At 53.9% G+C, this 26,579-nt stretch overlaps 7 protein-coding genes across 7 annotated transcripts; 4 read left to right on the top strand and 3 right to left on the bottom strand.

The window, feature by feature from the left end:
- The first annotated feature begins 992 nt into the window (after positions 1-992).
- Positions 993-5,505, top strand: PHACADRAFT_151428 (uncharacterized protein). The gene is made up of 20 exons (XM_007400095.1): positions 993-1,281; positions 1,345-1,440; positions 1,490-1,817; positions 1,871-2,492; positions 2,541-2,681; positions 2,736-2,867; positions 2,916-3,259; positions 3,310-3,380; positions 3,436-3,557; positions 3,609-3,644; positions 3,701-3,758; positions 3,812-3,941; positions 4,017-4,070; positions 4,122-4,715; positions 4,779-4,906; positions 4,956-4,991; positions 5,046-5,064; positions 5,126-5,209; positions 5,266-5,329; positions 5,380-5,505. The coding sequence occupies exons 1-20, from the start codon at positions 1,155-1,157 to the stop codon at positions 5,407-5,409; spliced, it is 3,216 nt and encodes a 1,071-aa protein (XP_007400157.1). The 5' UTR covers positions 993-1,154; the 3' UTR covers positions 5,410-5,505.
- Positions 5,506-5,648: 143 nt separating this feature from the next.
- Positions 5,649-7,910, top strand: PHACADRAFT_262926 (uncharacterized protein). The gene is made up of 3 exons (XM_007400094.1): positions 5,649-5,861; positions 5,912-6,994; positions 7,046-7,910. The coding sequence occupies exons 1-3, from the start codon at positions 5,786-5,788 to the stop codon at positions 7,411-7,413; spliced, it is 1,527 nt and encodes a 508-aa protein (XP_007400156.1). The 5' UTR covers positions 5,649-5,785; the 3' UTR covers positions 7,414-7,910.
- A 121-nt stretch (positions 7,911-8,031) lies between these two features.
- Positions 8,032-8,925, bottom strand: PHACADRAFT_262924 (uncharacterized protein). The gene is made up of 4 exons (XM_007400093.1): positions 8,749-8,925; positions 8,626-8,674; positions 8,516-8,569; positions 8,032-8,463 (listed from the first exon to the last, which is right to left on the bottom strand). Exons 3-4 carry the CDS (start codon positions 8,544-8,546, stop codon positions 8,126-8,128), a joined length of 369 nt encoding a protein of 122 aa, XP_007400155.1. The 5' UTR covers positions 8,547-8,569; positions 8,626-8,674; positions 8,749-8,925; the 3' UTR covers positions 8,032-8,125.
- Positions 8,926-9,625: 700 nt separating this feature from the next.
- Positions 9,626-13,374, top strand: PHACADRAFT_32038 (uncharacterized protein; the record flags this gene model as incomplete). Its single annotated transcript, XM_007399920.1, has 16 exons — positions 9,626-9,734; positions 9,787-9,956; positions 10,009-10,029; positions 10,098-10,332; positions 10,385-10,476; positions 10,519-10,764; positions 10,820-10,926; positions 10,983-11,233; positions 11,291-11,598; positions 11,722-11,801; positions 11,860-12,016; positions 12,053-12,178; positions 12,242-12,481; positions 12,539-12,766; positions 12,807-13,245; positions 13,292-13,374. The coding sequence occupies 16 exons, from the start codon at positions 9,626-9,628 to the stop codon at positions 13,372-13,374; spliced, it is 2,892 nt and encodes a 963-aa protein (XP_007399982.1).
- Positions 13,375-13,810: 436 nt separating this feature from the next.
- Positions 13,811-16,685, bottom strand: PHACADRAFT_187607 (uncharacterized protein). The gene is made up of 13 exons (XM_007400092.1): positions 16,319-16,685; positions 16,224-16,282; positions 16,138-16,170; positions 15,986-16,083; positions 15,902-15,932; positions 15,748-15,841; positions 15,667-15,696; positions 15,556-15,613; positions 15,379-15,493; positions 15,202-15,328; positions 14,949-15,145; positions 14,884-14,894; positions 13,811-14,822 (listed from the first exon to the last, which is right to left on the bottom strand). The coding sequence occupies exons 1-13, from the start codon at positions 16,439-16,441 to the stop codon at positions 14,452-14,454; spliced, it is 1,347 nt and encodes a 448-aa protein (XP_007400154.1). The 5' UTR covers positions 16,442-16,685; the 3' UTR covers positions 13,811-14,451.
- A 3,396-nt stretch (positions 16,686-20,081) lies between these two features.
- On the top strand, positions 20,082-25,277 carry PHACADRAFT_262909 (uncharacterized protein). The gene is made up of 15 exons (XM_007400091.1): positions 20,082-20,901; positions 20,955-21,019; positions 21,070-21,409; positions 21,460-21,741; positions 21,801-22,055; positions 22,107-22,418; positions 22,469-22,719; positions 22,774-23,037; positions 23,091-23,236; positions 23,290-23,675; positions 23,724-24,147; positions 24,200-24,495; positions 24,548-24,662; positions 24,716-24,769; positions 24,822-25,277. Exons 1-15 carry the CDS (start codon positions 20,161-20,163, stop codon positions 24,986-24,988), a joined length of 4,098 nt encoding a protein of 1,365 aa, XP_007400153.1. The 5' UTR covers positions 20,082-20,160; the 3' UTR covers positions 24,989-25,277.
- Positions 25,278-25,408: 131 nt separating this feature from the next.
- On the bottom strand, positions 25,409-26,369 carry PHACADRAFT_262908 (uncharacterized protein). Its single transcript, XM_007400090.1, has 4 exons — positions 26,139-26,369; positions 25,838-26,086; positions 25,713-25,780; positions 25,409-25,655 (listed from the first exon to the last, which is right to left on the bottom strand). The coding sequence occupies exons 2-4, from the start codon at positions 25,866-25,868 to the stop codon at positions 25,545-25,547; spliced, it is 210 nt and encodes a 69-aa protein (XP_007400152.1). The 5' UTR covers positions 25,869-26,086; positions 26,139-26,369; the 3' UTR covers positions 25,409-25,544.
- Between the last annotated feature and the right edge of the window lie 210 nt (positions 26,370-26,579).

The raw sequence follows: 26,579 nt of genomic DNA, 5'->3' as shown, positions 1-26,579 counted from the left end.
TCTTGTAGCCCGGGTAGCAAGCCTGGAAAGAATACGGTGGCTCTAGCAAGCGCATGATCAGTCTAGAGTTCATTGATAATCGACACAGTTTCTCTCGCCATACCCAATTTATCAGCAAGATATCGATGGGCGGGGCTCCTCGCGGGACGCCTGTTGTGAAGCAAGTAACACCTGCCTTTCAACTCTCGCTGAACTGCTCTAGTGCAAGCCTTCGACCCATCGCGCGCTGCGAGAGTTGAAATAACCATTAATTATAGTCGTTCCAGGCCTGAACTGTATGCTTCTAAAATCCACCTAGCGTCGTGAACCTGCACTTCCTGTCATGAGTAACAGAAAGAACAAATTACTTTCCCTCCGCACTGTATGGACATGTGCAAGTTCAGTCACGGAGCAATCACTTGGGCAGGCATCAAGGGCTGGGGCTGAAGCTGAAGCTTACCCGGTCGTTTCCTCCGTGGGGCACGATGCCTTGTCCATATTCGCGCTGGTTTATCCTGTGACTATTCCCGAAGCAGGGCTGAACCCCACAACACAGGGTGGTAAGCGCAGTTTTTTTCTTGAGAAAACTCAGGGAAAAGCAGCTAAACAAGGCCCCGTTATTCCTCGATTCTACGCCGATGCAAACTGAGGAGAAACTGGTGCAAAACCAGCCAAAATGGTCTAAAACACAGTAAAACTGGCGGAAAACTGAGTTTTGCCTTCGGTTTTTTTCAAGTGAAAACCGGAGAAAGTTGGGGCCTTGTTCAATCAGTTTTTGGCCAATTTTACGCCGGAAAAAAGCGTGCTTACCACCCAGTGCAAGCGACCTGCATCTCCTTCAGCGCTGTGCACGGCTGTCACATATCACGCACTTCGTGATGCCCCTGATGACGCCGTGACGAGAATGTTAGGGTCTTGTCCATAATAATTCCGTCTCTCCTTAGCTTTTACCACATTTCGCAGCATCCTCACATCCGTCTTGTTGCATTTAGGCCTTATTTAAGCAATCAAGTGCCTTCTTTATAGATTGAGCCTGAGCATTTGAACGTGGTAGTGAAGCGCCAGAAGACTCGTGCATCAGCGCAGCCGTCTGCATCGTCTGTCCTTTCAAGCGTCGCTGTGACTCCTGTGAGGACCTCGGCGACCTTCCACACTCTCACTGCTCTGCATCCGCCATGGCGTCCGGCGGCGCACACGCGCGGAACCGTCCTCTGAAGGGTCGCAGGAAGTTCATGGCTGATCTGAAGGACGCCACAGATGCATGCGCGACTGGTTTCGAAGTACACGGCTTGAGGTTACAAAGTACGCCCCCGCATTCTGCGCACCGCAGGCTTCTTTTCTGAGGTTGTCTACCCGTACCTGCAGCGATTGAGACTGGCGAAGACGAAGGCTCTATTCTGTGTGAGGTTGTCAAGTCCGTCGGCGGCCAGCACGTCTTGACGCTGAACATGGTCGTACCTGGTGCGTGTCAGCCTTCTGCGCAATCATACCGGGGCTGAGCATATCTTAGATACGTCCGAGTATCCGAACGACCACAGCTTCATATGCTTTGCTCAGGACCAAAATGTCCCACCTCCGCTTTTAGAAGTCCTCCAGGACGCGTCGGACCTCGGATCGCGGTCTATACAAGATATGCTAAGCAAAATTCTTGCCTCTTTATCCAAGAAACTGGTCCCCAACGTCGGATCTTCCTCGCCTGAGGGTGACTTGACCGATGGATCAGATGTCGCAGATGATGACTCCGTTGACGAAGGTCATTTTGAAGACGATGATTTCAATCAATACGGCCTCGCCGCTATCAAGGCAGGGAGCGATTTTGATGCTAGCGTCTTACAGCAGTGAGTATATGCGCCTTTCGTACATTCGCTGTCGGTCTAATCACTATGCTTAGTGATTTCAGTGGAATAGTCGCGGTTGGCGGCCGTCCTGGTCTCACTCGGATCGGCGTCAGCGAGTTGGTACTCTCAGTGTCGGCACCGACCTTCAGGCTGGCGGAGAGCGTTGCTCCTAGAGCGCTGATGGCCTGGGACCCGCGTCTGTTGTCAAAGTCGCATCACTTCACCCTCGTGATCACCGGGATCCATGGCAAATATCCCGTGCTGTCACCGGAGGGCACGTTGAGCAGTGATGCACTGGCTAGAGGGACATCTAAACTGGTGTTCAGAGTCGGCCTGACGCCGAACTACAAGCCTGATAGAGAGCAAGTGCTCGACCTTGTGCGGACGTTCGGTATGCAAGAATCACAGCCTACAGAGGAGATAACCTCGGAGATGTACGACGGACAAGAGCCGACTGAGTCGCCTGATCTTCTGGGCGAGCCGGTGCCCGAAGACGACGATTCATTTCACTTCAGTCTAAGTACATCCCTGGAGGCACTTCTCAATGATCGTTTCATGGAGGTTTTGGCGCTGCGTGCGAAGTACAGCATTGGCTGGGCGGCGGCAGAAACAATCGTCAGCAGAGTACATCGACTGCAGAGAACTGTCGAGAAGGTGCTCGAGGACTTTCCAGAGGTAGGCACTGCTGTACCGACTTTGCCAAGTAACTGACAGCCATCTCAGGAAATTTTGGCAGCAGATCACGAGGAGAACATGCTCACGGATAGCTATAGATTGCCCCTTGACCCATTGATCGCGTCAGGGCGCTCTGGGCCCCTAAACCTTCCGCTTATCGCTTACTGCTACCTCCTGCGTCGCCTCATCGTAAGTTTTATTCCCACAATCTTCAACTGGACTGACGCGTCCCTGTCCGTACAGCTCTGCTCGCGTTTCTGCCTGGTCTGTTACGACAAGATCGAGACCGACTTCCAGGCGCTCAAGCCGTACGTTTGCTCGGACAAGCTCTGCACGTACCAGTTCTACAATCTCAACCGTGGCCCGTCTCTCGAGGTGTGCCCTCCCTTCTCTGCACCGTGACGCCCCCCTAACCCCGCAAAGTATGAGATCTGCTCGCGCCCCGCGACGGTCGACCTGCTTGTCTCGCTCGCGTACGTCGCGGCCGCGGAGAACGCGCTTGAGGACTTCCCGGACGGGATGCACCTACGCGTGCCTCAAGTAGGCGCGCATCCCACGCCAGGCGCGCTTGCGGGCATGCTATGCGACTTCGACACGCTCTCCGCGGCTGACAAGCGCCGTTGGATTGTCTGGCTCCTCGATGCGCTCCCGGCGGTATCAGACATGCGCCGGCACCTGCTCAAGAAGACGAAGCGGGGGCGTATGAAGCAGTGCCTTCAGGACCTCGACCCCGAAGTCCTGCCCGCGGCGTGGTCGGTATTGCGGTGGTGAGTATAGTTGAGTAGTCGAAAGCGGGGGATATGCTGATACGCGTCAGGTGTGTTGCGTCGTGCACAGCGCACCTGGAGGAGCTCAGGGAAGAGGAAGACCAAGTTACTGGCGGCTTTGGTATGCAGTGTGATGTTTAACTCGAGCTTTAGCTGACTGATACTTGCGCTTTAAGACCACCAATATCGTCACTTTCGCTTCACCGTCGGTGCGCCTGATGCCGAGGCCAAGTTTTACAGAGCGCAAGAGCAGGCAAAGCTGCAAGACGCCAATGCACAGAGGTATCCGTCGATATATGTGAGTCGACTGGTCATCGGCGATGCATACACATGACCATGCATTCTCCAGGGCTTCCACGGCTCGCCAGCGAAGAACTGGCATTCCGTACGTATCAATACCCTGCACAACTCCGCACTCATGGCACTCACATCCTGCTGCAGATCATCCGCAACGGCCTTTGGTACAAGGACGTCGCGCACGGGCGTGCCTACGGCGATGGTTTGTCCCCTTTCCTCGATAATGAGGAGTGGCAGATCTAAGATCGCCATTAGGCGTGTACTTTGCTCTTGATGGCACGACCTCCAATGGATACGCACGGGGAGCCTCGCACGCCTGGAGCAAGTCTGACCTCCACGTGCGCACCTGCGTTGCACTTGCAGAGATCGTGAACCTCCCCTCGCAGTTCACATATAGCGCTGGCGTCCATAACGGCACCATGAACAACACCATGGGCGGCATCATGTTCCCGCGGGCTAGATTCCCCGGTCACACCGGCATCCTCGTCGTACCGCAGACAGAGTGGATCGTCTGGTGAGCAGCATGTTATTTATTTTGCAGATGAAACTCTGACGTACTCTGCAGTCGATACCTCCTTGTCGGAGGCGTGCCTCTCCAAACCGACACGGACGGGCCGCTCTTGCCGGAGGTACGCCATGCCCAAGAGGTGCCGCGCGTGGACCTCGACCCGCGCTTCCAGCTGCGGTTCGCGAACAAGGACGTTGGGATCCCCGAGCCGACGCACAAGCTCGCTCGCCTTCTCCAGCAGCGCATGCACGAGCACGCCGACGAGGGCTTCGACGAGGGCGACCTCGCGGTGTTGGCAGGCGCGTCTCTCGATGTGCCTTCGCATGCGCACGATATCGAGGAGAACCAGGCGAACCAGGAGAGGCAAGAGAGCGTGAGCCGCCCCGAGGACGACTGGACGCACGACCCCGCGTGGGTCGCGTCCTGTGTCGAGCACCTCATGCCTGCACCTGTCGAGGCTAGCCCGATGGCCGCATCGGCCGTGCAGCGCGAGATGGCAGCAATGCTCAAGGAGCAGGAGCGCGCGCGGTGCCTGCGGGAGCTCGGGTGGTACATGCCGGAGGACTTCATCGGCGACAACCTCTTCCAGTGGATCGTCGAGTTGCACTCGTTCGAGCCTAGTCTGCCTGTCGCGCAAGATATGGCTGCCAGGTGTGTTTTTTTAGGCGGGTCATATTGGCATGCGACTGACTAAGTGAGTGGCTGTGTGGATAGGCAGGTCAACTCGCTCGTGTTTGAGATTCGCTTCCCGCCGAACTTTCCGCACTCGCCTCCGTTCTTCCGTATCCTCAAGCCACGCTTCTTGCCTTTCATTCAGGGCGGTGGAGGGCATGTAACAGGAGGTAAGATATCCGTTACTTATGCGGACCACATACTTAACATGCAAATTAGGTGGCTCTATGTGCATGGACCTCTTGACCGCCGACGGTAAGTCGCTGGGTGTAGCGCCTTTACTACAACTTTGCTAAACACTGCTTTTAGGATGGTCCCCTGCATACAGGTGAGTTCATTATGGCACAGATTATGGCACGATGCTTATCTCTGTGTGCTTCATCGTCCAGCATATCTGCGGTTCTGCTGCAGATCAGACTGGCGATCTCGAATCTCGACCCCCGTCCGGCACGGCTTGCAAGCAACTGGGATCGGTAGGAGATGCCTTTGTTTATGTATCATGACACAATGACCGATCTCTTCATTCTAGTCCGTACGAGATGCGCGAAGCTATTGAGGGATATCGACGTGCAGCTGCTGCACATGGGTGGAAGGTAAGGACTTCGGGAATTGGAGCTCAACGATTCACTTAACCTCAGTTCAGGTCCCGGAGACTGTCAACGGACTCAGATAAAACATATAGAACTTTGCGGATGATGTGTGTACGATAGAGGGCTCCTTTGGATGTACAATGTATACAGTGCTTGCAGGTTTCCCTGTGGACGGCGCCGGCATCGAGCGGCGGAGACGCCACGCCGCGCTCCGGTTAAGAATTATCCTGATAAGGCAAAATGATGATAGGCGCCGTTTTCGCGTCGCAGTCAGCCCGGCCGTCGTTGTTGGCGGCGACGAGGTCGCCCGCGTTCGAACTTTGTCGCCGACCATCACCATCCCCTCGTTCCGCACTCCCCTCCTTTCCCGACCCTCACGCTCATTTTTGGTTCTGGTGCTCGGTTGGATCACGACAAATACAGCAGAAGGAAACTCGGAAGTAAACCTCTTGTAACATCATGCTCGAGAAGATTTCAAAATCCAGGGCGCACGGAGGGCTCATCGGCACTCACCATCGCAAGCGCGATGGAAACGGTGTGTAGTACTACGTCTGGCCCTATTCGTGCGCTTACATCTGCGCGCAGCGTGCCAGACCGGCGGATTCTACCAGTCGCCAGCCGCGAATCAAAGTGTCCCTGCGTCCACACCGTTCAACATCACTTGGGACTCTACATGTTTGTCCACCACCGCCATCGACATCTATCTCTACGAGCCAGGCGCAGCAAATTCTCGTATCCACCTCTGGGAAACCGTCGACTTCTCCACGGGTTCCTATGAGACTCAGCTACAGTCTTCCTGGTGGAACTCCACGCCCAGTGTTAATCTTCAGCTGGCGATCGTCCAGTCCGGCACGCCGCCCTTCATGGCTACCCTCCCTGCCGGCCCAGTTTTCCAGGGGACATACACTGGCACGTCTAATGCCACTACGACAGATGACGCGCCAGCCTCTGCGATACAGGTCGTGAACAATGTTCCCCAGCCCAAGCAGGGCTTGTCTAAGGGCAAGTTAGCCGCTGCTGTCATCATGCCTCTCCTCATCATTGCCGCTATTGTCGCTGGGGTATACTTCAAGATCAAGAGGCAGAAGGGCAAGGAGAAACGTAAGAGATGGAGCGAAATGGTCGACAAGCGCATGTCCACTATTTCCACCGACTGGAAGCCCGTCACTGTGGCAGGTGCTAGTGCCGCCATCCGTGCCAGTATGGCCGTTGGCGAGAGTGGTGACAACCGCCAATCGTCCTTCTCGTTCGGCGCTATTCGTCCGGCCAGTATTGCGGCTCTCGACGGCGGTCAAGCAGGCATTGGGGCAAAGGGTCTTCAGTCCGGTGGTATTGATCTCACCACGCCGCAGTCGAGTGAGCTCGTCCCAGGTCCTCGCACTCGCCCCAGGGCAAACACTGCTACCAGCGAACGCAAGTCACGCATCTCGTTCGCAGCCGACACTCGTCCTTCTGGCGAGAGTCGCCGTAGCCTGCACAACACTCGCACTAGTCGCGCCTTCCACGTCGGACACGTTCCGCCTCTTCCAACGCGGCCGGATACCGATGAGATCTCGCCCATCCAGAAGGAAGGCCCGTCGTCGTTGACGTTTGAGGATATCAACCGCCGCATGTCTGGCTTTGATGTGCCGCGCTCAAGCATGGACGAGGTCATGCCCGCTATCACGAGTGAGTTCTCAGACTGATCGCGCCTTGTCACCGCGCTGATAGATGAAATAGTGATGCGCAACGACGACCTGGTCCAGCAGCAGTCCACCATCAACCCCAACCCCCCAATGTCGATGCCCGTACCTATGATTGTTCTCCCGGAACCTGCTTTGCAGTCTCCCGTCATGAGTTCCATGCCGATGCAACCAATGTCTGCAAGTGTCATGTCTCCAGATGAGATGCTCCGTGCCTACGCCGAGCAGCGTCGCGCCCTTGCCAGCCCTCCGCCCGCCGGCGCCCCTGCCCTGCCATCCCCCGCGCTGAGCTTCAATGGTAGCGGCATGCGTGTCCTCTACGCCCCGGATAACCGTCAAAGCCTATCGCCCACCGAGCACAGCAAGTACTCAGAGGCCGATGTCTACACCGGAACCGCTCAGTAACCTGGTCCTCTGCGTCTCCCCACACACGTCACCAGCTATCCTGGGCGTGAGTTGTATGCGACATCTCCTGTATCGCTCGCCTCACCTTTAGGTGAACAGTGAGCAAAACGGCTGTTTGGTCCACATTTGGTTGTACGATTTATCTCCAATTATATATTTACTTCTCTCATCTCGTATCCTATATCCTCGCCCACTTTCTCCTAACCCCTCCATCGAGCTTTAGCCGTAGCTGTGTGTCCATCGCCCTTCTTTGAAACTTCCGCGACCTGTGTTACTGTTCTGGCTCGCTCACCTTTGACTGCCTTGAACTCTACCTAGGCTGTTCCATGTCTCCGCGGACCCGCTCTCACGGATCCTCATAATCCCCATAACGACCGCGTCGTTTTTGTATACCCACGTAACCTAGTTCCCTTGTCTTCGCCGAGTGATTATATCCTACGCCTTCCCATCCCCGCTCGGTGCTGGCTGACTGCCCGCTGTCGTAGACGACAGCTCCTGTCCTCTACAGTTTCGTTGTTTACATGGCGCATGACTTTTAATTCTACCCGATTGCGCTACTCGTGCATTATATATCAGTTTACGCTTGTTTTTGCTACTAACATGCCGTATGCATGTAAAGTGTATTCCAATTGCATTCTTCTGTTTGTATAGGGTACGTACACCGCTCAACAGCGTGTCCTGGTGCTCTCGAAAGCCCGGATGTCAACGAGTGCTACGAGTTCCCGCCATCTGCATCCTCCTCTTCCTCCTCCGAAGTAAGCTCGTCTAGATCTCCAGCCTCGCCATCTTGCTCTTCCTCCGCGGGAGCATCAGGCTGGGGTGCTCCGGTTGCGACAGTCCCAGGTGCGGGGAACCATCCATATGCTTCGAAGTTGACACGCATGTCGCCGCTACGGCCAACGACGACCTCGACGCCCTCGGCCTCGAGCGTGGCGCGCTGCCGTTCCGCGCCATCGGTCCCTGGCCCGCGCGAGGAGATTGTCCCGTTCGACGCGACGACACGCTGCCACGGTACGGGCGGCGCGGCATCTGGCGAGAGCCATTTGAGTGCTATGTCTGCGCTGAGCGAGGATCTGGGGAGGTCAAAATGCAAAGGGCGGACCTTGGCCGACGTGCCGCGAGTGGCGGGGCATTCCGATCAGCTTTGCGATGTGCCCTAGGGACGAGGTCAGTGCGACGTCCAGTGCGCAGACAGATGCAAAGTGAACGAACCATAGCTGGTGACTTTCCCTGGTGGGATTTGACGTATAACGTGGTATACCTGGGGTCGCGACGCAAGATTTGAATAAAGAGAGCGGGTTGCGCGTTTGTGAGCCGCAGAATATGAAGACTTACGGCTGCGTGAAATTCAGCAGGATCCATGTCACGGTAACTTCAAGTTTGTCGTGCTCTTCAGTATGAGCCAATATGATCTAGATCTCCGTTCGAGGTGCAAACCGCGCGAAAGCCGCACGCTTTAGAGGGCGCAAGTCCGAGGCCCGGAGCCCGAGTTTAAGTGCTCCTCGGCCCTGAGATTACTCGCCGGTTCGACTTCGTGACTTGGGGCCTTGCAATTGGCTGGTGCTTGCAGCGAAAGCGCGCCAACACGGCTTGCAGAGGTCTGGCGCCTCGGAAGCCTTTACACTTCGACCATGACGCCGGTTTAATGGCTTTTGGTCACGACCATGATATTGAGCGATTTCAAGTCTTGCATCCTAGTGCTCTCGAAGATTATGGAATGGTTTACATAAGAGTACGGTTTTTCTTTTCTTATTACTATCTGCATTGGCTGCCTTCAACGTTCACAGTATAGGGTTTGTCGTGGTAACAACACATGGCACTAGAATCTGACTAGTACTACTTCGTCTACGCTCTCATTCCCCTTGGACCACTAGCAACAGCTGGACAATTGGCTCTCTATGCTCGCTGCTCAGCGTTGCGAGCCTCTTATTTTGTTCGGACGGCTCCATGCGGTCCAGAACCAGAGATCCTAGGGACTATGACGTCGATAAGAATGGAAGTATGTACGTCTGTTCAGCTTCTAGACCGCAGCTCGGCCCTTTCACATCTCATTTCTCGCTCCATGCGAAGGACTAAGGACCCAGGTTGAGGCAGAATTTGACGCATCCTAACGCCTTGTACGAGTTATATGGCTCACGAGGGCGATTGACTCTTCACAGACTTCTCCGACGCCTGCCGGTCCATTGCGAGTTTTAAAGAAATTACACCCGAAATGGCAGATTCTCGGTCTCGCGGCCTCGATGCTGACGCGAGCGACATTGATCTTCCAGGAACAGAGGCCAGTGTCAAAGAACAGAAAGACAGCAAAGGGTCTAAAATCAGTATACGCATGTCCCACACGTCATCTCTCTCTCACACTGACATCGCTCGCAGGAGATTTGATTGCCTCGGCACAGGAGAAGCTTGATAAGGGGAACAGCCTCTTGTCCGATGTCGAGAATGTCATCGAAGATAGTGAAACCGTAGTGGCAGGGTTACTTGCGCCTATGAAGGATGTGGCGGTGATCCTTGGCTATGTCGCCGAGTTACACCCCTACCTGAAGGTATGTTCTGTCAGCGGTGACAAGGCCTAGCTCGCTGATGCACCAACCACAGATCATAGCTGGGGTTGCGAAGGTATGCACCTTTACGCTCTCGTCCCGAGGCTTGACAATCGCAAGTTCACCGCTGCACCATTCCCTCAGACCATCATCGATATGGAGCTGAACCGCAGAGAAAACGACAAGCAAATTACGGCTGTGTGCTTTACCATGGCTCGTGTTATGTCTATGCTAAACCACTGCAGTACTAATAGCCATCTCCAGAGTTCTCTGTTATTCTTGCTCTCTGACTTGGACGCCGTATTTGATGAAGGCAACCATGTCCACAAGCTTCTGGTTGATCGCTTGAATAGAATGCACACGTCCATCATTGGCTTTGGTAAGCGGTATGGCGGTAGAGTAGTTGCAAGGCTTACGTCTCTCGCTGGCAGCAAACCTTCGCGAGTGCGTCATATTGTATACACTGAGGCCAAATATTTTCCCTGACTGCTCTCAAGCGTCTACTACCGCGAGCGATCGTTCAGTAAGTCCAAACGTTTGGGTGTCCGAGGACAGATTGCTACAGCCGCAATTCCCAGTGAAGACCCTCAAGTCCACCGGATACAAGGCCAAGCTCGCAGGATATACGCAAGAGTTCTCTGATCACAAGCAAGAACTACGGCTGTTGCTCTCTGTAAAGTCATCTCTAACCGTGAAAGATATTAAAATCGATACCGAGAAGATCATTAACATGCTTGAGGCCCAGTCTGCTAAAGAAGAGTCGATGGAGCGCCTTATCAGCAGTATGGGTGGGCTCGATGTTATCGTCAAGGTCAATGTCATTATGATCGTAGTGGGGTGTTAAGCCTGAAAGCATGATTTTGTAGAGCGACCAGAGACTTGAAGAGCTGGCAGAGCGCTTTGGGGAGAAGCTGGACCCCGCAATGAAGAGCAGCCTAAGGAAGGGCTTAGACGAGGTCCTGAAGAATAACCTGTATGTCTCGCTATATATGCTGTGTGTTCATCTGCTGATGATATGCGACCATAAAGCGAGGCATTCACAAACAAGGTCAAACTCTCCTTAGAACAGATGCATGATGCACAAAGTGTGCTCTTAGTAAAGATGGACCAGTCAACGTCGGATGTTACCAAACAGCTAGACTACTCGACCTCTGCCATTATTAGCAAGGTGCGTGCTGACACGCAGGTGTTCTCCTATCCAGGTGATGATGTCGTGCCGCAGCTCGATAGTGGCCCACACGAAGACATTGAAGATCCCGAGATAAAAGCAGTGTGGAAAGGTAATCATTCAGCTAAGCTGGGTTTCATTTGTTGATCTCGTCATTGAAGAAATGCAGGCTCGGACGAGTGTCAAGACGCACATATTCCTCGATGCTCAGTAGCTGCCATTGATAACCGTTCATCTACTCACGACGGTTCTCTCGCAGCTCTGCACAACCACTACCAAAGAGTATTCGACGAGCACCGTGACCACACTGGCCAAGAGCATCCCGATATATGGGCGCTGTACTTCCTATCCAAGGCATATTGTAAAGGGCGATATATCTGCAACCTGCGCTTTTCCACTAACTCCTTCCAATTAGTCCGCCCGGCTATCGGTGATGGCATGGACGAAGACTGCAGTGGTTTCAAATCACTTCCCGAGGTATAGAAGCCCTTTTTTGGGGTCGCTCATCTTCGCTGACGCGCCGCGCCGTAGGTCAATCGGTTCCTGCGCTCCAAGCCCCAAGAAATGAACTGCAGTAACGTCGCGTGGATCACATTGTAGGGTCCCTTCTCAACCTGTCATTCTATTTTTATTTACGAACACCTCAGCTGGGCAGTCGGTCCCTATAAAACCGACGTCGAGTGAGTTCATATCTTACTCAGGCTACTAGTAGCTATACGGTCGCTCACACTGGCACAGATACCTGCGTAAGATCCGAGTGCTCAGGGCGCGACTGATCCATGCGCCAGAGACGGTGCTCCCCAAGAACAAGAACAGGGTCACCCACCTCGCGGGCATTGTACCGTTGCTTAAGCTGATAGAGGTGTACGATGATGTGCTATCGTCCCTCGGCGAGGTGGACGAAGATCACGCGAATTATGCTGCGCTCTAGAAGCTCCGACTTGTGTGGTGCGATCTCGAGAGCAGGCGAATACAGAGTAATCTCGAGACTCTCGAGTACCAGCTCAAAGGACCGGACTACGTGTCACTGGTACTGGGTGGGCGCCGCCTGGAGAACGTATGTTGCTCCCGTTCCCATTATTTTTTAGGTTTAGCGCACCGTACTGACTGGAACCCTTAGCACATCATGGCCCTTGCGTACATCCTCCTCCGCCACGACATGGAAGTTGTCAAACTCGCGATCACGAAGCCAGTCGCCGTGCGTGAGTTTGAAGACATGCGAGAGACTTGGAATACTTTGTTCGACGCGTTCGGCCGTCGGCTCAAAGTTCTCTGGGAAGTTTGGCGGCAGCAACGGCTTGACCTGGAGTCGCAGGTCCAGTATTACTGCCGGGGCCTCTTTCGTGGGTGGCATGAACGTGTACGTATCTCAGATGTCTCGTGCAGAGGTGTCGGCTGAATGCTCTATCACTGGCAGAACCGTGCGAAGATGGAAGCGAACTCCGTGGCGTATGCTGCTGACAGCGATGAAATCTACTATGTGACGTCGTCAACGGACAGTGCTGACGTAGAAGACGGTGACGACGTCGCTTCGGAGTTGCAGAGCCGCCTGCGATATCCTGTTCCTGTCGAGCCAGAGGATGAAGCTGGGCTTTTACTAGACACTCGGCCTGACTGGGAGCCTGTGGCGGTTAGCAAACGAAAGGTTTGTCTTCTGTATTGATACTTATGATGAAGGGTTATAGCCTGAGAACATGCACCTCCAGGCTGACGCAGCACTCATGAACAAGATTAAAGACACCCGGAGGTGGATGCGAATACTGATTCAGCGAGTGGAATCCGTCGAAGAACTGTTGACCGAGCTGCATGATCGAATGCTGAAGCCCGACGACAGCGAACAAAGTAGTGACGAATCTATGCGGCACGTGGTGTATTTCTCACGGGTGGTAGAACCAAGTAGGGGCTCCCTCGATAAATCTTTTCACAGTAAACTCACTGTGCTCGAAGCCAGTCAAGCACTACCGAAAGCCGGCCAAGCGCTACTGAAAGCAAGAAGAAGCGTGATAAATGGAAAAGATGAAGCCATTATCATTAACTTGGTACTCTCTGTACTACCCTCCTTGATCGTACGAGATCTGGCGGCCCTGGAAGAGAAGCATGACGCCCTGCTCTCTAATTTTGTTCGTACGGCTTGCGTTACTATCCTCGCACATATACTCACCATCCTTAGGTCTTCGTCAAGCTGTTCAAGGTTCGGGACTATATGATGCGCGCGAGAGGAAGACCTTGACTGACCAGCCCTTCGTCCGTTAGGCTGTGGTTGAATTGGAAACCAAGCGTAACATGCACAATCTGAAAATCGTAGTTGTTTACTTATTCATGGTACGAGCTTGCTGCGTTTTTTTGGTCCTGCGCGCACCCTGAATAAACGCATGCTTAGTTTGATGCAGTGTATCAGCTTTACATGCTCGAGTCTCTGAAGATGCCACGTGATCGCGACTTCCCGGGGCAGTTCAAGAATTTGCTCAAGCAACTGGGCAACACAATCAACAGCTTCGGCGAGTCCTTGCTCTGTATCCGACCCCTCCGAGGAACTAACCACGATCACATCTACTCGCAGGAAGCACCTGCGAGTTCGTCCTCATTTGCTTCTTGTGACTATGCAATGACGCTAATTCCAACAGCTCCTACTATCGTCTACTTCAGATAGGTGCGCATGGACATCACCCGTAGATGCACCACCGCTCTTCTTAACGCACTCCCACAGGCCAGCAGATCAAGGCTGAGAGCCTCGCCACGGCCAAGCTCCCGGCATACGTCAACCGGTTCGCGAACTATGAGAAGCAGATCCACGAGCTCCTGTCCCCGCACACCGAGCTACCCTTGCACATGTCCGAGATGGAGGCCGAAGGCGTAATGCATGTCTTCACCTGACGCATTGGAGGAGGCCTGGAGATGTTTCTCTAGGCTTCTAGTGTGTACACCGGCTTCGAAGTTCTAGACGCGAGGAGTTCAACCTGTGACCTAGATTGATCCTTACGGCGTGACTCCTCTCTGTAGCCAGACTTGATGATTTTATCTACTTAGTTTACTTCCGTCGAGGATATGTAGCCTTAGATTCACCCAACTGTCACTGAGCGTGCGCGAGGCGAGCACAGATTACTGTTCTTTACGCTTAATAAGTTAGATCCGAGTGCGATTTTCAAGAGTAGCATCTCACGCCAGCCCGCCATGCAACGCATCCGCAGCACTAAATGGAGAAAGACAAAGGAAAGGTGTAGAGTAATACATTAGATGACAAAAATACAAACTAAAGTGGGATTGCGAAGTCGTTACATGGCAAATGCAAATTTCGGGAAGATATAAACGTGAATTCACGGCAGTATAAGCTTACACCGGCGCGTCCATCTTGTGGAGGTCAGGCGACGGGTACTGCCAGTGCTCCTGGCTCTCACCACTCGCCGTCATTACGTCATCCGTGCTCGTCGCCCGGCGCCTGCCGGCACCGCCGTAAGCGTAGGGCGCAAGCCGGATATTTTCGTCGTAGCTACCTCGCATGCGCATCGCGCCTGCATCCGTCTCTGCATCGACCTCCGTGGCCTCGTACCCCGAAAAGCCGAACGCCTCCTCAAAGTTCGCCTTCGCCTTCATCTTGCCTTGGTTGTCCGTCACCGTCACGCGCGGCCGGCTCGCGCCCTTACGGTTGCGCCACCGGTCGATGTAGTATTTAACTGAGCCTACGATCTCGACGAAGAAGTCCGCTAAAGGTGCATGTATGCGTCAACGGCGAGAAAAAAGGCGCATATCGCGAGGGAAACTCACAGTAGTTAATGCTGTAAGTAATTGTACGTTAGTGTGTTTAAGAGGGATAGAGGGAGGTGGCTCACCTGTCCCACAGAGGCTTGCCAATCCTCGTCCGTGGTTCTCCGGGGACCTTGTACTCTTTCCACGTGTACGCCCACATCATGAATGCTGAGAAGAACACCATCTCGATACAGATTGTAAGCCCATTCAGACCATCGGCGATGTTTGCCTCTGTCCAGAAATGGGTCGCGTGGATGACGTTCCCCTCGAGCGCGTCGAACTATATTGTAATGCGTCAGACTTGACTCGTGGTGCGTGATGATCGACATGACATACGATAAACGACTGGTAGAAAGTGAACATGACGATCAGCTTGATCGCCAAGAATTTGGCGAGCGGGCGCCGGCCCACGAGCTCTTCCTTGGTGAGGCCGTAGAAGAGAAACAGGCCGTAGAGCGCAATTCTGCGGCAGCGTGAGTCTGTCTGCAACAAGTAGCACATTTCCCCGCTTACGTTATACTAATGCCGTCAAATAGTGTGATGTACGCTTTCGCCGTCTTGAAGCTCCATGAACCAGACTCGCAGAGAGTGCCTGTCGCCTGCGCAATGATGCCGACTATGGAGAGAACTGCACTCGGCCCGAAAGCCTGCTCAGTACATGCAGGATCGGCAAGCCGGCAAGAAACTTACGGGGCCGAATGATTACATATTGCAGTACGGACCACTTGACGGTGTACATGAAGTATGGCTGTGCATGATGTAGTCAGCATGAGCAGCCGAGAATACAGGGCTCCGACGTACCTTGGTCGGCCGATACCTCCAGAAGCAGAACTGGACGACTATAAGCAGGATGTATGCGCCTCGAATATGCCTGGGGCTTACTGGAAGAGGAAGCTTTTTCTTATCTTTCCGTGCAATGGCGTTCTTGACATCATGATCTGCTGCTGTGGCGGCGACATATTCGATAAGGAGCAGGCTGCGCAGTTCACTCCGGTTAGTTTGCCCGAATATGATTATTATTTCGGCGCGGACGTACAGGAAAGCGCTGAGGGTGATGGACTCATAGGCTGTGTGCGGCTTGAGTATGGGTTAATAATCCGGAGTGTTCGTGCAGACGCACCAGTTTCAATAAGGTCGTAATATGTATAGTCTCGGAAGAATCGGTATGAAAGGAATGAGATGACGGCGTATACCGGGGGCATGTACAATACCCGCAAACTGAAGTCAAGCGTAAGCACCGGTTCCCCACTTCGCGCACCTAAGGCCACTCACATTTGCCGTTGCTCGCCGGGGTTGTTGTAGTGCCTGTCCACAGAGCCTCAGCACAAGACTTTCATCTTCAGAGGAGAGAGACTGACAAGGAATGCTGTAGCACGGTAATGGACGATATAAGAACGGTCTGATAGAAGCCTATGAGCTAGAAACCAGCGTGCCAACCGAAGTAACGACGTACCGCGAGGGCACAGGCGCCAGAGACGGCCCAACCTACTCTGTGTGCATCCCAGTGAGCTCCACCGCTCCAGAAACTGCTCTGGTCGACTGCTTGGGTGTTGTCTGACGGGCAGGATGCTCCCATGGGGATTCGGTCTAGGGCCTAAGCCTCAGCGGGTATCTTGAATAAGTTGGTATATGCGGTCCTCGCTAGCGACCTGGGCGAGAAGCAGAGGAGAGGAGAAACTTGGCTTGAAGGCCAAAAGGACGATAGGGGGAGAGAAATGGTAATTCAAGGAGAGTAAAGGACGTCGGTGCAAGTGTTATAAACAAAGCACCGCTTCTGAGGGGTCCACTGACCTCAGCCCCGTTACGTGGGCGGCTATTTGACCTGCCAATTTCGGCGAGCTACCTCCTAGCTCCTCAGGCCTCAGCGCTCAGCGCTCAGCTCCAGTCGCGCATAACCGGCCTATAGCAAGCCCTCGACCGAATTTATCCTTCTGCTTGCTGCTATCGGCTCGGCCCTTACACGAGGAGGAAATGTGTAGTTCCTTCATGTGAGAAATTTACTCTTTTTTCCGCTTGTTTATAAAGGCCCGTAAAACTACTGTTACATGAGGACCTGCCATGGAAAAACTTACTCAGCGCAGCCACGGCGCTCGTGACAATGGCCGTTCGACACCGTCCGGACAGATCGTACACTGCGTGGCTAATGGTTCGAGTGCCAGCCAGAGCGATACGCACGAATGGGTTTGTTCCGGCACCGGGTGTCTCGACTCTGCGTCAAAGTCGAAACGCCCCGCAGAGCCCCGCAGTCGCGCGATCGAGTCAGGGCTATCCTACCTGCCGACCACGCCGGCGCAGTATACGATAGCTGTTCGGGGCCCGACGCATGGGTCCGCCAACCCGGCAATAGTGACCGGTGCCTAGCTTTGTGGCGCTCGGCGTCCGCACTACCAGGCACCTACTATTTTCTACTGTCCGTTTCGATGCCCGTCGCTGAAGCAGTGACCCTTGCTGCATATTATGGGTGCGATGTCTTGAAGCTCCTACCGACGGTACCGAGCCTGAAGATGAACCGGGGTATAACCAACGCTGACAACGGGAATGGAGGCTATAAGGACATGATATATTCAAGATTAGTCGTGTTGCCAATTCAATCGCTATATTCAGACTGAATACTAACAATAACTTTGCTTCTCGGAGGTATATGTACGATCTGATACTGCCAGTATCAGGCAATACAATTGGCTGCGTGGCAATCGGTGAAGTGTCGCCACGACGTGGGGATGAGTGAACGCCCACGTAGCTCGAAGATCTGCCATCAAACCGAAGCGCGTTGAGGCTGCGTGTGAGAAGGAGTAGCAGGGAGGGCTAAAGCTCCTCAACAGAGAATACAAAGATATATTGTGTAAGCAAAACACGCCAGTTTTGCAAGGATTCCGGCGCTTGCCACAGGCAAGCCTCAAGGTGCGCAGGGTTAGATATTACAAGCTTTACGGATATCAATGAGATGTACCCACAACCTCAATAATTTACAGATCTAGTATTAGCGCAGGTCTATCCGACCTCAAGATGTCCAGAAGCGTGATGGAGGATGCAACGAGTTCTCAGAATATATTCTGGCAACGTGTGTTCGTGAAGCTTGCGCGAGGCTGAGCTGAGTTTTCACGACACACATGTACTTCCCGCGCCACAGATCAGATGCCTGATGCTTCTAGAGGATCTAGACTAGATCGAGGATGCAAGAACAGAAATTGAACAAATAACTTGAAGATGACAGATCAGTGATACTCCTCTCCAAACTGGACAAGTACCTTCAGATAAGTTGCCAATATCTATTCAGTGTTACACGATCATCCGAGCCTGATTTTGACTTCATGCTTTAGGAAGTTGTCGCGATGACATTGAGGATCAGAGAGCATATTTCTTCAATTTTGCCCATAGACGCTCAGAGCCTCATCAGTACTAACCGTCGACCACTGTTCCTACAAAATCTACGCGGTCCAATTCAGTGCGGCTCACCTTCAAGGATTCGAATTGCATCGTACGTGTCATAATATTCAAGCAAGTCTTCTTTTTTCCTCTCCGCACGCGCCCCCCACTATTGTTTGGGGAACGTTGTCCAAACAACGCAGCGGCAGGCGAGTTATCCAAACTTTTCAGCACCCTCGGCCTCGATGTGTTCACCAATGCTGATCCTGCCGTGGCAAGCCTTCGCCTCAGCCCAATTAATCTCGGCATGGACGCTCACTTTCGGGCTGGTATACCGCGGACCGCGGTGTCGGCGGCCTATTCCGCCTCCTTCCGAATAGCTCTCATTCGTGCAGTCTATTTCGCCTTTCATTCATGATGCCCCCATTCGTTCAACGTGAGTACGCGTGCAAAGGTGTACAACAAGCCAACTTCCAGGTGGAGCTGCGGGATCATTCGTGCCGGACGGCGGGCGCGCAAGCTGCGGCCCTTCGTTCTGGGACGGGCTGTAGATTGAATGTTGAGAACGAAGAGAAGCAAAGCTGCGCGCTTGAGCCATGCCTCGCGCTGGGTCAGGTGGACATTGTCCATCTAGGTTTTTTGCCTCGGTTTTGCACGAATTTGCTTGCCCACAGGCTCATGCTTGACTGCATAGTCTGAAGTAATGTCGCGCTGCGTTGTTCATACAGTTGTTGCGAGTGCACGTTAGAACACCTTGGCGCCCCGATAGCCAGTGACTCGGAGCTGAAGCCCCCAGACAGTAGTCTGCCACATCGATATATAAGGTTCTGATGACACTCGCACGCAATAGCAAAGATCCTCCACTGCTATCACGGGCTATTGGCTGCTTCCGTCGTTCTCCACAGTTCTCTCACGGTTATTAGTTCTTGTCCCGTGGAGTCCCGTCCAAGGCTGCTGTAGGCTGGAGACTTTCGCCACGCAGGAGACACGTTGTGTGGGCAAGCCGATCAGTGTTTTGAACCAACTCTTTCGCGGGTTTCCGTGCTCTACGCCGCTGGGGCGGAAAGCTGTCATCTCCGTGAGATAGGGTCTCTCAAGCGATTTATGCAGTCATAGTGTCGTAATCGCGCCTACCTGACAACTCGTCCGACGCGTGTTGTCTTTTACCTCTGTCGTGATGTCAACGATTGGAGAACCAGCTGTGCTATGTGTAAAACACTTGTCGCAGGAGCTCTCTCCATTCCATCTTCCAGTGCCCATTGTCGTTGGCGTGCACCTTTGCACCTCCGCCCCTTTTGTTTGACGCTTCAGGCATGTGTGATTGTTGCTCGGACCGATCCGAATACACTCGAGGTTCAGTCGTGCCCGCTGATCGACTGACCACGGCACGACAATTCAAAGCACGCTAACGTTTGTCGGAGGTGCGTGAGACGCGTGCCTTAGCCTACGTTTACTGCGGCGTGTCCGACGACGCGAGAAAACCACAGCATAGAGGGGACCGAGCTACTTAGCGCACCCGGAGTGCTTGTTGTCTCCGGATGGCTTAGTTTTCGCTTAGATTGAGTGCTCGATTGACTGATCCGTCGTCCAGTGTCCCCGAACAGGGGTCTGCATCAAAGCTGAGATGTAGGTTTCAAGTCCGACCAATTAACGCGAGTGAGCCGTGCGTGCCGGCACTTTGCGTGGGAAATCTGCGATTAGCAGTCTCTTAGCGAGCGAACGGCGAGGATGACTCTAACCTCAACCTCGACGACGACGCCCGACGACATGGCGTCCTCGCAGGGCATAGAGGCCCTACACCACCCATTCTTAAACCATCTTATAGCTCTCCTTTCGGTCTACGAGCTAGGCCACTGTTCAACGCCGATACCACGCTACGATGGGCCCTCAAACTGGCAAACACAAAGCATCCTCCGATCTCTCGAAAGCATGGCCCGTCGGATGTTTACTGCCGAGGATGCTTACAGCGCAATAAAGGCCGCTGATGTAGGTGGCCCCTCGAAGAAGAGACGTAGCGTTGGCGACAGCCCCCCACTCTCAAGCGCAGCAAGCTCAGTCTCGTCGACGGATTTCACCAACCTTAGTGGCGCGACCGCCGCGAGCTGCGTTGCGACGCAATCGCCCTTCTTCACTCCCACAAGCTCTCTCGACAGCATTCCCGCGGCGTTCAGCGACGGCAAGGAGGACATCACGATGTTGATAAACGAAAGTACCGAGCCGACGCCCTCCGCGACCCTGAGGACCGGCGGCGTACGTCCGCCCTCTCCTATGACAATCTCACTTGATGGAGTTGTTAATCCTCTCGAGAAGACCAAAGTTTATAACCACACTATGAACGGTCCTGCCTCCGCCCCTCCGTCGTCGCACGTCGATCATGTCGCTTGTCCAAGCTGCGGCAAGGTCATCACCGACAGCGCGACCATGGCCAGAATTGCCTCTCTCGCCGGTCCTCCCGTCAGCTCCCCCATGGTCATCCCGCCCGGTCCCCTCGCTGCTGCCGCTTTCGAATCTGGTATGAGTGCTGTCGAGGAACTGCGCCTCCTAAAGGCCCAGGTCCAAGACGTCGCCAAGGTCTGCAACGCCGTCGCCAGGGGCGATTTGTCGCAGAAGATTACGGTACCCGTCCAAGGCCCTGTCATGATCCAACTCAAGGATGTTATCAATACCATGGTATTTCCGACATCTCTGTTCATCCATGTCTTAGATGCTGAGCTCGTACCCAGGTGGAGAAACTAGGTCAATTCGCTCGTGAGGTCACCCGTGTCAGTATCGAGGTCGGTACCGAAGGGTGAGCACTTCTATCCTCTGATCGATCGCCATATGCTGAGCCGCGTGCAGTAAATTGGGCGGTCAGGCACTCGTTCTGGATGTCGAAGGCACGTGGCGAGAATTGACAAACGTCGTCAACAACTTGGCCGGAAATTTGACAATGCAAGTGCGGTCTATCGCTATGGTCACGAAAGCGGTCGCTTTGGGAGACTTGTCCAGGCAAATCGATGTCGACGCCCGCGGTGAAATTCTCGAACTCAAGGAAACGGTCAACGCCATGGTTATTCGTCTCAGAACATTAGCTGCCGAAGTCACTCGTGTCACGATGGAGGTCGGCTCTCGCGGTAATTTGGGTGGTCAGGTCCAGGTCCCGAACGTCCAAGGTGTCTGGTTGGAACTAACACGCAACGTGAGTGCATCGTGACAAGCAATTCAGTGCGGCTGCTGAGCTCTATGCAGGTCAATCGTATGTGTTCGAGCTTGACGGACCAAGTGCGGTCTATCGCAATGGTCACCACGGCTGTCGCAAAGGGTGATTTGACGCAGAAGATCGATATCGAGGTCGAGGGTGAGATGCTTACTTTGAAGGAGACGGTCAACAAGATGGTGGACCAGCTGAGCGGATTCGCTTCCGAGGTCACGCGTGTAGCGCAGGAGGTCGGTACGCAAGGTATTTTGGGTGGTCAGGCCGTCGTTCAGGGTGCGGAGGGTACTTGGGATCACTTGACGCGGAATGTCAACGTACGTCACTCGTGATCTTTGTCGCTCCGCCACCCACTTACGAGGATACACGCCTGCAGCGTATGGCCCGCAATTTGACGGACCAGGTGCGCTCGATCTCAGAGGTCACGAAGGCCGTCGCCCGCGGCGATTTGTCGAAGATGGTCCAGGTCGATGTCCAGGGAGAGATGTTGGAGTTGAAGACGACCGTCAACCAGATGGTGTCTCGTTTGTCTACGCTCGCACGAGAGGTTACTCGAGTATCTTTGGAAGTTGGAACGGAAGGTATCATGGGTGGCCAGGCCTACGTACCCGATGTCGAGGGCATGTGGAAGGTGCGATTTCCTTGTCCGCTCTTATTGGCCCGTGCTGATCTCCCTGCGCAGGGCTTGTTGGACAACGTCAACCTGATGGCCATGAACTTGACGAACCAGGTGCGATCTATTGCCGAAGTCACGAAAGCCGTCGCCGGCGGCGACTTGACGAAGCGGATCACGGTCGACGTGCGTGGGGAGATGTTGGATTTGAAGGATACTGTCAACGGCATGACGGAGTCTTTGAGCGTCTTCGCCGACGAGGTCACGCGAGTCGCCAAGGAGGTCGGTACCGACGGAAAGTTGGGTGGTCAGGCTCGTGTCACGAACGTCTCCGGTACCTGGAAAGATTTGACGGACAACGTTAACGTCATGGCTGCTAACGTGAGTATGAGCTGTACGCATACATTGATGTTGAGCTGACAGTTCGGTAGTTGACGGTGCAAGTGAGAACGATCGCTATTGCCACAACTGCTGTCGCCCGCGGTGACTTGACGCAGAAGGTCACTGGCGTCAGTGTCTCTGGAGAGATGCTTGACTTAGTCAACACCATCAACCGCATGATTGATCAGTTGGCCATCTTCGCTGCCGAAGTCAAGAAGGTAGCCCGCGAGGTCGGTACCGAGGGTAAGCTTGGTGGACAGGCCGAGCCAGGCAACTTAGAGGGCATGTGGCAAGAGATCACGTACGTGTCCTTTTTGCCATGATCGCTTACCGTGGTGGCTCACTCGGTATCCAGAATGTCTGTAAACACGATGGCGAACAACTTGACAACGCAAGTGCGTGGCTTCGCACAGATCTCTGCGGCGGCAACGGACGGCGACTTCAGTCGGTTCATCACGGTCGAGGCGAGCGGTGAAATGGACTCATTGAAGACGCACATCAATCAAATGTTATTCAATTTGCGTGACAGCATCCAGAAGAACACCGCCGCCAGGGAGGCTGCCGAGTTGGCGAACAGGTCCAAGTCCGAGTTCTTGGCGAACATGTCTCACGAGATCAGGTACGTCTCTTTTCGTGGGCAGCATACCTGCAAACTTACCTGTGCGCTTGCAGGACGCCGATGAACGGTATCATCGGTATGACGGAGCTAACGCTGGACAGCGACTTAACCCGCTCGCAACGTGAAAGCTTGGTCTTAGTCCACAGCTTGGCACGTTCATTATTATTGATCATCGACGACATCTTGGATATCTCGAAGAGTACGTTGCCCCTGCTCGTCCCTTGCCAACCTCCTATTCACGTAGCGCTATAGTCGAAGCTGGTCGGATGACCATGGAACAAGTGCCCTACTCACTTCGCCAGACTGTCTTCGGCATACTCAAGACATTAGTCGTCCGGGCATCGCAGAACGAGCTGCTGCTGACGTACGACGTCGATCCCGCCATCCCTGACCAGTTAATCGGCGATCCCTTGCGTCTGCGCCAGGTCATCACGAATCTGGTCGGAAACGCTATCAAGTTCACGCCGTCTAAGGTTTCCTCCAAGGGTCTCATTGCCCTCAGCTGTCGACTACTCGCTCTCGATGACTTGAATGTCATCCTCGAATTCTGCGTGTCTGACACGGGTATTGGAATCGCCAAGGACAAGTTGACGGTGATTTTCGACACCTTCTGCCAGGCAGATGGTTCGACGACGCGAGTAGGTCGTTGTTCTATTCTTATGTCTGTCGTTTCTCACATCTTACAGGAATACGGTGGAACCGGCTTGGGCTTATCCATCTCGAAGCGCCTCGTCGCCCTCATGCACGGTAACATGTGGGTCGAGTCGGAGGTCAGCCAGGGCTCGCGTTTCTTCTTCACAGTCACGTCGCAAATCAGCCCAATGACACTCGAGAGCTCGCGCCACAAGCTTGAGCTCTTTTCAAAACGCAACATTCTGTACATGAACAGCCGACGTCAAGAGGCCGGTCTCGAGGAGCACATCAAGGCGCTCGGCCTCAAGCTGACCGTCGCGAACAGCGCGAAGGAGGTCGCCGAAAAGGGTAACTGCCCGCATATCGACACAATCGTTGTCGACTCGATGCAGGTCACGGAACAGATACGTGAGCATGAGCACCTGCGCTACATACCGCTCATCCTGCTCTCGCCCGAGATGGACCCGATCCTGAATTGTAAGCGTACTCGCTTTAAGCTGCGACCCACCACGTACTGACAAAACAGCAGTGAAATGGTGCCTGGATAACAGTATATCTGGCCAGGTCACGACACCCGTCAAGCTCCCCGATCTCGTGTCGGCGTTGGTCGCTGCGCTGGAGTCGAACAATGTCACGACGGTGGCGACAGAGAACAACATCACCTACCGGATCCTGATCGCGGAAGACAACATGGTCAACCAGAAGTTAGCGATCAAGATGCTAGAGAAGTACAGCCATACGGTCGACATCGCCGAGAACGGCCAGACTGCGGTCGACAGCTATGTCTCGCGCTACGAGGCCGGCGAGCCATACGATGTTGTTCTCGTGAGTATATAAGCATCTGTGTTTGTAGCTTGAGTGCTGATGGCATGTGCAGATGGATCTATCCATGCCCCTCATGGGCGGTATGGAGGCTACGCAGCACATTCGGAGATACGAATCCCAGAGGAGCCTCACCCATGTCCCTATCATCGCATTAACTGCCCACGCCAGTAAGTCCAACTCGATTCTCTAGGGTCTGAACAACGAAGCTGACCACTCCTAGTGATTGGCGACAGGGAACGCTGCTTGCAGGCCGGTATGGACGACCATATTACCAGTGAGTACATGCTGTTTTTAGCGCGTGATACCGGCGGCTAACCGTCCTCAAGAGCCGCTGCGGCGAAACGACTTGATAAATACGATGAACAAGCTCATTGTCGAACGCAGGCACTCGAGTCAGCGGAAGTCGCAGAAGACTGCTCTCGAAAAGGACACGATGGAGCGTCTCGATACATGGATGTCGACACACCGCTTGCACGGGCGGCTGGTCGAGTGAGACGTCCGCTGAGTTTCGTCGTATCGGGAGCTCGGCCCTTTTGTCTCTGATCTGTCTTTACCTTCCCTGTCACTCTGCATTGTTCGCTGTTCCTCATGTGTATCATTAACGTCTACTCAGCAGACTGCATCATGCCATTCCTTCCTGTCTTTTCATGTTTATTGTCTCGTCTCATTGTATTTCAGTTACTCAGTCTCGATCTTTCCACATCTTGCAGCATTAAATGTGCCTACCAGAGGTCTATTAACCCTCAAGTACTGATACCTACAAATCGAACTTTCATTCTTTTACCTTTTACTTCATAAGCGCAGCGCATTTGTGAATGTGAGTGTACGATGGAAGTTCAACGCCCGCATCTCGTCTACCTCGTGGTCGACGTTAGCAAGGGGGTGTATCCTTAGCCAGGTTCACGCGCGACGGATGCGAGCGATAAATAGTGATGTACATTGTATTTAAGGTGTGCTTTTCGTGATACAGGACGAAGCATCGCTTTCTACACAGGCAAGCCCAGTGCTTTACAGACTTTCAGTAGACCTTCACATCCGGTTTGTTGTGATTATGCAGCCTTGCCCTTGGGAGCCTTCGGGGCACCTCCAGTATTCTTCGCCGCCGAAGCCTGAGTGCGAGCGGGAAAGCTGCCCTTGCCGGTGTCAGCGCCGGCCTTGGCCTGCGAGAGGAAGGGTGAGCATGATGCAAGAGGGCGCGATGGCGATGACGGGCGTACCTGCGTGGACTGTATCCGGGAGGCGTCAGCGGCGGTCGTGGGGGTTTTGCCAGTGGCGGCACCACCAGCTGAAGCACGAGTGTCAGTTCTGGAGCTCGGTTGAGAGCAGCGAGGAAGTAACATACTAGCACGAGTTGTCTTTGGAGTAGCCGGCATGTTGTTTGGAAGTTGTTGAGTGGTGTTGAAAGTGGTGAAGCTGAGTGAGGCGGATTGCTCTGCTGACGGTCTTCAACATTTGACCAGTCTTTATATACCTTTCTGGGTCACCCTCTCTGGGCTGTGTCTTCCTTACGCTCGCGCTTGAACGATGCGCGACGGCCGTACAGCCGCAGAGCAGCACAAGTAACGCATAAAGCGCGGTAGAACTCGAAGAGCTACACTTAACTTTGTGATTCGCGAAGTATCACTAAATGGTGACAAACGTACTGCAGCTGTAGAGAGACACTGTCGTCTCAGTAGCGAAGACCGTATCGACTCCCGAGTTCTCGCACGAAAGAGGAGGCGCACCGCTCGTTGTGGCCATCGCCGGCCCTGGTCATCGACCGTCGAAACAAGTGAGGATGTACGTGTCATTGACTCACCGGCACGATAGGGCCCTGGTCCGACGATCTTCGCAGCCGTCAGACATGTTTATAAGGTCGATGGACCACTAGCGTTTCTACCGCAACATAAGCCTTCGGGATAATGTCGCAAGAAACGGAGATCTCACCATAATAGGACCGTCGATAGAGCATCCTTTACGTCGAGTGTACGCTCGAGAACTCCTCGCGAGCTAGTTCGCCCGACGTATGATGGTCAGCTATCAGAGAAGCTCGTACTTCACCAGCGCTAGCCCCAGCTGACGAGGCCTGCAGCTCCCCAGTCGTG

This window comes from Phanerochaete carnosa (assembly GCF_000300595.1).
Source record: "Phanerochaete carnosa HHB-10118-sp unplaced genomic scaffold PHACAscaffold_10, whole genome shotgun sequence".
Lineage (NCBI taxonomy): Eukaryota > Fungi > Basidiomycota > Agaricomycetes > Polyporales > Phanerochaetaceae > Phanerochaete > Phanerochaete carnosa.
The sequence above is the reverse complement of the archived record's forward strand: the minus strand, read 5'-3'. Positions and strand labels throughout refer to the sequence as shown.